This window comes from Saccoglossus kowalevskii, chromosome 7 (genome assembly GCF_978046115.1).
Source record: "Saccoglossus kowalevskii chromosome 7, keSacKowa6.1, whole genome shotgun sequence".
Classification (NCBI taxonomy): Eukaryota; Metazoa; Hemichordata; class Enteropneusta; family Harrimaniidae; genus Saccoglossus; species Saccoglossus kowalevskii.
This window is the reverse complement of record NC_140647.1, coordinates 27452603-27461963: the sequence shown is the minus strand read 5'-3', so window position 1 is coordinate 27461963 and position 9361 is coordinate 27452603. Positions and strand designations below refer to the sequence as shown.

At 33.2% G+C, this 9361-nt stretch overlaps 1 protein-coding gene across 6 annotated transcripts in view; it reads right to left on the bottom strand.

The window, feature by feature from the left end:
* Positions 1-3138: 3138 nt before the first annotated feature.
* Positions 3139-9361, bottom strand: part of LOC100366427 (SWI/SNF-related matrix-associated actin-dependent regulator of chromatin subfamily D member 1-like) — a 36969-nt gene continuing 30746 nt past the window's right edge. For 4 of the 6 annotated variants that reach the window (XM_085501410.1, XM_085501411.1, XM_085501413.1 and 1 more), the window contains 7 exons: positions 8683-8796; positions 8465-8566; positions 7816-7977; positions 6907-7062; positions 6053-6139; positions 5482-5604; positions 3139-4513 (listed from right to left, as the gene is read on the bottom strand). In XM_085501410.1, the coding sequence (XP_085357536.1) occupies positions 4358-4513; positions 5482-5604; positions 6053-6139; positions 6907-7062; positions 7816-7977; positions 8465-8566; positions 8683-8796 (900 nt within the window). In that variant the 3' untranslated portion in view covers positions 3139-4357. The remainder of the gene's footprint in view (positions 4514-5481; positions 5605-6052; positions 6140-6906; positions 7063-7815; positions 7978-8464; positions 8567-8682; positions 8797-9361) is intronic. The other 2 variants (XM_085501412.1, XM_078005733.2) reach the window with 1 other exon arrangement.

The following is a 9361-nucleotide window of genomic DNA, read 5'->3' as shown; positions in this document are numbered from 1 at the left end:
CATGCACAGAGAGCTACACTATAAGTCCAGTTTCAGCCCTATCAAGGTACACTAGAGAATTGACAAAGGCTTAAATGTTAGCTAGCCATGATTTCAGGGCCTGAGTGACCGTGATAGACTATGTGTGGTGGCCAATGCATGTGTATGTACAGCCACAACTGGAAGCTAGTGGAATAAATATTGCGAGGGGGGGGCAGTCTACAAGGTTACTGAGTCAGCTTGAAAGGCAGCCGAGTTACATGTATCAGTGAACATCTTCGGACCATGCTGCAAATAGAGCCTTTAAAGACTTGAGCTATTGGATTTCCCATGGAGGTTCTGGGGAAAAAGCTGGTCAGAAAGGTCATGTCACTGTCAAATGTTATACATTGAATTATTCATGAGCAAATTACAAAGCATACAGTAAATTGCATTTATGTACATTCAGTGATGTGCACTGCCATAGCAACGAATTGCTGACTCTTTCAATTTCATAGTTTTCGAAACAATCACCCTCACAGCAAATTCTTAGTATATAAAAACTACTGAACTACGGTGAAAATAGCGATAAATGTATAATTTGTCTTTGCACAGTCAGCTGGCGTACAAGTGATAATAAAATAAGTATGATTAGATTAATTTAATAATATTTACTATTTTTCCACACAAAAACCACAAATTAGGCTCAATTTTGCTCAAACAGATCGTTTGGCTGTGAAAGTTTTTCCCTGATTTGTACCCCCCCTCCCTCATTATAGTTGGTAAATTAATCGCATTTTAATATTTTATTGTCACTTGTATGCCAGCTGACTATGTTTCTATGTTAGACATTATCCAAATAAGTGATAGTAGTTGGCTAGTGGCAATATAAAACATACAATTTGCGCATGACTTGACGGTCAAAATAGCTCAGCTCAGCTGTCTGAGAACATCATTGTGGAAGCTAAGTTGAGAACAAATTGTTCATACAAATAATGTACACCTTGAATATTATCAATCAGGTTGGTAGTGTTCAAGAAGAAGCTGAATATAGCATTTTGTTACCAAAAATATTCACCAATCAAAGAAAGCTTAGAAAAAACTTCCGTGTGCTGAAGGTATTGGAGGCATAAAGTTATTAGAGCAAATACAGCATTTAAAAATATAACAGCAAGCAATGATCTGGGGGGTTCGAAGTAGCTATGGTATAACAATTATAAATATTTAATGAAATAATAATTTTTAATCTGAAACTAATCAGGTCTGTGAATAGTCATGGAGCATATATGTACTAAGTCAAAATGTTAAGATTAGTACTAGAAACATCAGCAGAAAAGCTAAAAATTGACTAATTATAAAGATTAGGTAATTAATATGCATGAATATTAATCCAATACTTATCAGGTCTGTGCATTGTCCTATGACATTTATGTAACTAGTTTCATTGTAATGTGATGATTAGTACTTGAGATATCAGTGAAAAAGCCAAAACATTTACTAATCAATATGCAAATAAGATAATTATTATGTACAGATTTTTAACCAAAGCTAATCAGGTCTGTGAAGTCATAGAGCATCTATGTACCAAGTTTTATTGAAATGTAATAATTAGTACTTGAAATATCAGTGGAAAGACCAACAAATTTACTAATTATGAAACTTAACAGATCTCTTCATTGTAATATGATGATTAGTACTTGAGATATCAGTAGAAAAGTGACAAATCATTATGCAAATTAGTAATTAATATGCATGGATTTCAACCTAAAACTAATTAGGTCTACGCATTGTCCCAGAGCATTTACCAAGTTTCATCAAAATTCAATGAGTGGTTCTTTAGATATCAGTGGAACAGTCATGGAACAGCTAAAAATTAGCTAATTATCATGCAAATTAGGTAATTAATAAACTGCAAAGACTCCCATTGTGTACTTCCATCAATCAATCAATAAAATGTATATATGCCAGTATCCAATACGACCTATTGTTCAGAGGTGCTGTACAATTTGTTTTTGTCAAAGACTCTAGTAAATATGAGAGTTTTAAGATTCTCTCTAAAGGTATCTATTGTAGGTTTCTGACGCAATTCTATTGGTAAAGAGTTCATGGAGCTGCTTGGGAAAATGCTCACCCACTAGATGTTACAAGTCTGAAGTTGGGAGTATGCAAAAAGCATTTGGCTGAAGAGCGGAGTGTGTGAGGAGTTGATTTGAAGTGAAGAATGTCAGATATGTAACTTGGTGAAAGGCTATTTAGAGCTTTGTGGGTAGTGCACATAACAATTCTGTGCTGTACCGAAAGCCAGTGAAGTTCTTTAAGGATATGTGTTATATGGTCATGTTTCTTCTTATGCATATTAAACAATTCTGGCTGCTGCATTCTGTGCATGTTGAAGTGGCTTGATATGGTCTGATGGCAATCCATAGAGAAGTGCATTTCCCATAGTCGAGTGTAGTACAGAGTAGTGCTTGAACAAGTTTTTGGCAGGTGTGTTTGGTGAGATAGTGGCGTTTATGTACAAATTTACAAAGGTGAAAATAGATAGAACAACTTGTTGCAGCTATGTGTTTCTTGAAGGTGAAGTGATGATCAAAGATGACTCCAATATTGCGTGCTGACTCTGCCAATTGGATTGTACTTGACCCAACAGAGGTGTGGTTTACTGGGCGTGGCTTCAGTTTTGTCATCATCCACGATTTAATGTTCACAAACTAATGTTTCCAATATGTCAATTGAGGATGAAGTGTCTGATGGAGCAAAGGATGGATATAGCTAGTTAACATCTGCGTATTGGTGGAAGGAGAGGTTATGTTGTCTGATAAGCTGTCCTAGTGGAGGAATGTAGGTGCAAAAAAGTAAGGGACCAAGAACAGATCCCTGCAGTACACGAGAATTTATAATTTGTGGTGTTGAAAGAATGCTTCGCACACGAGAGTCAAAAATAAATGGAAGAGAATGGAAGACATCAAGAAATGAACAAATCTGACACAGGTCTACCCAAGGTGCCTACATAAAATGTATCAACCCAATTGAGCTGGTAGTTTTCAAAAATAAGTCGAAAATATAATTGTTGACGGACAATCATCTATATTAACCAGCTTCACTCTGTCATCTACGATGACAACGGAGCTTTAAAGAGGTTTCAAACTTAAGACAAAAATTGAATTATGAAAAGCACAATTTGCATTACAAAATATTATATTTATTCATTTCAAAAACTGGAAAGATGACTTGGCAGTATGGTTTACATTACTTGATACATGTACTTACAAACAATACCTTGCAGTTATTAAAACATGGATTTTGAAATCAGCAATCTCACAACAAGTTTATAATATTTCATTCATACAATGTTACTATTCTTATAAAAGTATTACATACAAATACTACAGACAGATAAGACAAAAGATACAAATAATAAGACTATTCAGCATATCGCTGTAAATTTTACTACAACAAAACCTTTCACTAGCGGAATATTAGCAATACAATTAACTTCTTTTAGCACAAGCTAATACAATCACAGTTGGGCCAAATAAAATAAGCTGTTTTACTTGTAATATTGAAATCAAAAGTACGGTATTATTTTATTTTATGAAAATTAATCAATTTATTATCCCACAATGCTGCTTGGCCCATACTGTTGTATAGAGTGTTTTTAAATAATAATACCACATCCTGCATGAACAGGTTGACATTTTGGTTAAAAAATTAAGAATTTCAAGTAGAGCTGAAAGATGTACCTACAAGTGCCCATTGGCCACAAAAAAATACAGAGGTGGCCTGAAAAATGTAGGCAAGGTTGGAGATGCATTATTTTTTTTTATTTGGCCTTAGGGGTTAATTATTCAACTTTATTTGTAGATATCATTCATGCAGTCTGAATACAAGTAAGACAAAACAGATTTTTTACTTTTTACAGTGTGGCCCATTAGCAAGAAATGAGTTTTCTATCTCTGTCCACTTTATCTTACTTTATGGGTGCAAAATATACATGATATCAATATTCCAACTCTTTTAATTGACACTTATATTTGATCTGCAAATATTATTGAAACATCAGGAAATACAAACAGCATAACATTATATAAAATCTATCTTTCAAAAGTAGAATTACATCAGGATACAAAATTTCTGTTGAAAAGCATATTTCTGTTTTTTTTTAAATAAAATAAAATAAAACACTTGTAATTATTTAATTTTACATCTAAACAAGCTTTTTTTATGATTGTATGCACAATTTAACTATTTTTTCACATCAATACATGTTGATTACTTCATTTTTCTAAAATTGAATGCAAATTCAGCCAAACTGTGCTTGTACCTTATAAACAACATAATAAACATACTGTTTGTAGCAGTGCTGCACGGATAGAGTGAATAACGGAAATCAAAGATTTCAAGTGTTTCTGATACCCAATGCTTGTTCCAGTTCAGCTCTACGTTGTTGTACTTTACCATAGAAGTATCGAGACACGGCTTCTTGTGCCCAAGGCTGGAAGAAAAAATCTGCCCGTCTTTCTTCTTCTGGATTGCCAGCAACATCTGTCATAATCTGTTGAGACCACATATAAAACAATGAGAAGAATAGTTTACACTACATTACTAACTGTTGTTTGTGTTACAATTTGGCAACTTCAAAATTTAGTTAGAAGCCATATATTTGGACGGTTGGTTACGATGACACATATTTATTTTTGATCTAAATACAGTTAGCAATAAGTAGTAATAAATTCAGTTTGGAAAACAAAAAACACTCATCTTGGAATGCCATTCTAATGACATGTTTCCATGCAGGGATCTATCTTTAACTTTTTGACTCGCTAGGTCACTCTTTTCAAAGCCAATATGGCTGACACTAATGTCATAATTTTTTTTGCTTTTCATTTTGACCAGAGAAGATGAAAATAGAATGCTTTTTGACAGATTAGCATTACAGTTAAACTGTCCAGGCCATTAAAAATTTCACATAAATCTCCTAATAGAGCTTTATAAATTATCTCGGAATGCAACTACATATAAGAAACAGACACATTTATGCTAGTCTTGAAAAAACACAAAATGAGACATATATTAACATTATTGTCGATGATATAGTCGCTGTTTGTTTATAGATGCAAGATAAATATATATAACCTGATGTATAAAACCACCAGTCTATAGTTTTTGATTTGATAGTGACAAAAATGTACGTGTGAACTTTGACATCGGTCCAGGAATGTTGAAATTTATGGATCAGACACTGCATTCTTTAAAACAAAATGGCAACCAGTCAGCCGTTATTAATCCAATTTGAAAAAATCAATATCCTATTATGTTCAGTGTACAGTCAGCTGGAGGTCAATACATAAATTTTGTTTTCGGACTTCCGTCCAAACAGGGAGTAATTAACAAGAATTCATTTCAACATCTTTCATGTTGTTTCAAAATTCCCATATATAATTGTATAGAATAAATTGATAACAATAACAAACATATCATTGTTACATACCTACATACAACCAATGCACAACAAAAGCTTACCTTTAAATCTTTAGATTGTGACATCAACCATTCATTTATAAACTCCTGTGGATCTCTGGCAAAACACAACATAAACTCACGTTGATTCTTTAGTTGATTAATTGTCTCCACCGTTTCATGGATCTACAATCAAAAATATTGACTTGATTAATGGAATTTGAATTTAATTTAAATATCACTTCTTTTGTTGTTCACTATCACATGTACCAGACTTCACTAGAATCTGTACAAATCTTGAGTGATCAGAATCCAGAAAACCTCAGTCATTGCATCTTGTTGTATTTCATATGGGTCTCGATTGAAGTACACAACATACATAATTTAAACGTGCGCTGCATGACTGTTCGATAATTAAATTAATTATTGATTTGCACAAGTGACTGTGAGATCCGATACCACGATATTTATATGTTGAAATTAGGAATTACTGAGATAAAAAAAAACACATAAACAAACCTTGCAGCCACACATCATGCAGCTAACTACGTCAATAGTTACACACACTTTAAATTTTACATTGGATGCAGCATGCATGAAGCCACAATCAGATGAATTTTAGTAGGATACAGACCCTTACCTTGTTATCAAGGGCAGCTATCTCTTGTTGACTAGTTGTGGAAAGCAAGAAAGATTTCATTTGCTCTTTCAATGTGTCATCCTGAATGAAAAAAACAAAATCAAAATGCAACATAGTTCTGTGGGGGCGCTGTTCACAATGGTCTCTTCCAAAAGTCAGAAATAAGATAATTTTCGGCCACCAGAGGGCAGGATATTGATCACTGAAGTAAAGGTACATTTACTATTATTGGTAATTTTTCAATATTTAGACAGCGTTGGCTACACGCTTAACATTTCAGCACAAATAAAACATTAAGAAAGTGATTTAAATACATAAAAACACTACGATACAAATGATGTCTGTATTCTTTTAGAGTGCTTTTTAACAGTGCTTTCCATAGATTCATGTTTTTCATCCTTCTAACAAGTTGTATTGTCGGTAAAATTTTGTTTGAAGTCTTTGGCACATAACCAACATTTAATGTAAAACATTAAGTGTAAATAAATACAGAACCATATAGAGAACATGCGAACGAGAACATGGCTATCATGCCAGTATCAAGAACAACTTTTTTTTTAACCAAGATGAACTTGCATGATGCAACAAATATGTATATAATCACAGTTTGCAAAGCGTGAATCAGAATCATAAACATCCGGAGACTTTTGTTTCTTCATCAAAAGTGCTGGTGACATCAGCTAACAATCAATCTACAACCCACATGTCACGCTTTCTTTGGACTGACTCACTGCTACAGTGTATCAAAGCCAAAGATATATAAACTCAGCAGCATACACACTGCTGACAATAGTATTTTTGATGATTACAATTCATTTAATAAATATTCAATGATACAATTTACTTACCACTTCCACATCGATATCATAACAAGCAGTTCTCCTCTGATCAGTACCTCCTTCTATTGTAATCACATGGTTTATAACTATTGGATCGGGTGGATGTAACAAAGGATGCAATCGTTGGGGAATCTCAGAAAACTTCATACGATGACATTCAAAAATCTGCAATTGTATCAGTATTATAACATTCATTGTACAACTGTAATTAATTGGTGGACCGTGATTTACACATCTCAGAAAACTTCATACGATGACATTCAAAAATCTGCAATTGTATCAGTATTACAACATTCATTGTACAACTGTAATTAATTGGTGGACCGTGATTTACACATCTCAGAAAACTTCATACGATGACATTCAAAAATCTGCAATTGTATCAGTATTATAACATTCATTGTACAACTGTAATTAATTGGTGGACCGTGATTTACACATCTCAGAAAACTTCATACGATGACATTCAAAAATCTGCAATTGTATCAGTATTATAACATTCATTGTACAACTGTAATTAATTGGTGGACCGTGATTTACACATCTCAGAAAACTTCATACGATGACAACCAAAAATCTGCAATTGTATCAGTATTATAACATTCATTGTACAACTGTAATTAATTGGTGGACCGTGATTTACACATCTCACAATCGTATACAAGTCCATATCAATATCAAAACGATTGGGTTACCGGTACTGTAAGAACATAACTACCGGTATGACATATTCACCGGTAGAATGTTAGCAATTTCATAATTTAAGTGTGATCGCAGGAAATATTTGGTAACATTCACTGCTTCACACTGACATGCACATGCTAAACAACCTTCATGGCCTCTGTGAATTATGGAGACGTGTTATATTGTTAATATTCAAATCTAGATGGTACGAAAGATAAACTTTGAAACACTTACCTGTTGGAAATATCTATCATTATTAATGAATTCTCTTTCATTTGTGTCTTGTAATTTATGTGTTTTGATGTACTGCCATAAAGCATTAATGATAACTGGCCTAGTTTGAGTGTGAACGCCTAGAAGACGGGCAAGACGAGAATCCAATTTGTACTGAGGTGGCTAAAATAAAATAGAAGCAGAAGATATTGTATGAGACTGTATTATTTTAACCAATTCAGCTATTCCGTGTTTTTAACTTTAATACTGGTAATATACAAGAGGTCGATAATTTAGCAAAACGTCGTCTTCTTAGATTGTAGCACTATTGTTGGTTAATTCATGCTACATCTGAGATAACCTTGTTTAGTTATGATTAGTTAAGACATTTATATTCAGTCAGTGCTAGTTAAGCCATTTATGTTCAGACAGTGCTATTGTTCAGTACTAGTTAAGTCATTCACATTAGCTCAGTGCTAGTTTATTCATGCTCATACAGTGTTGGATACTGTCAATGTTAGTTAATTCAAGTTCAGTCAATAATTCAAGTTCACTGAATATTAGTTGATTCAAAATGTATAATGTCAGTTAAGTATACAAATTACATGCCATTTGTAAATGAATATGACCTTTATATCACAGGCAAGAAATACAGAAATACAAATATTACCTGGTGATCAAGAAGTAAAAGTAATGTACATTTGACGTTCTCATTCCCAGGCCTTTTAACTTGAAATCCATCTGTTTCAGTTGTGGTACTTGTACGGTGCCACTGAAATAAACAACATGTACAGTTATCAATCATGTTAACAGTGACAGTAACAATTCATAAATTTGACAGTGATTATCACAATCACAGTCAGTTAAAACAATAGCTAGGTAACCTACCTCCACAAGGTGGTTGTCGGGACCATAAAGGTCTTTGTCTAATTCTATTACAAGACTCTTGAAGAATGAAGAAAATTTCCTCTTAGTCTTCACGTCATATTTTGGGGCATTTGGCTATGAGAAAAAAATACAGTTAGAACAAAACATACTACATGTACATATATATTACTACAGAAAACGTTTTTTTAAGTTTTGATGAAATGTTTTGCCTTTTTGTTGTATATTTTTTTTGATGATCTTGGATAATTAATTTCCTATTGGTTTCAACTCTTAATCAAAATAGTAGAAAAAATATGAGAACAATTATAAAGGTTTATTTTATGACAACAGTTTTCAAATCATGTGCTATAAATCAAAGTAAAACTCTGCCAAGCTTCTGTGTTGATACAGAATATATGTATTTATGAAGAAATATGTAGGAAAATTCCCAACAATCAGTGAAGAAGCAATGGCATTAGAGATTAGGATCATCAGCCAGCAGAATTCAGCATGAATAAACAGCAAATTTGATCAAAATCAATTCTGAAGTTTTTGAGATTTTGTTTACATACTAAAATGGGACAATATGCAAATTAGCACTTAATATGCATGGTCATGACTGTAAACATAAACATGTCCGCACAATACCACATAGTACCTACATGTATGTACCGAATACAATTTTGAGATTTTGCTTACA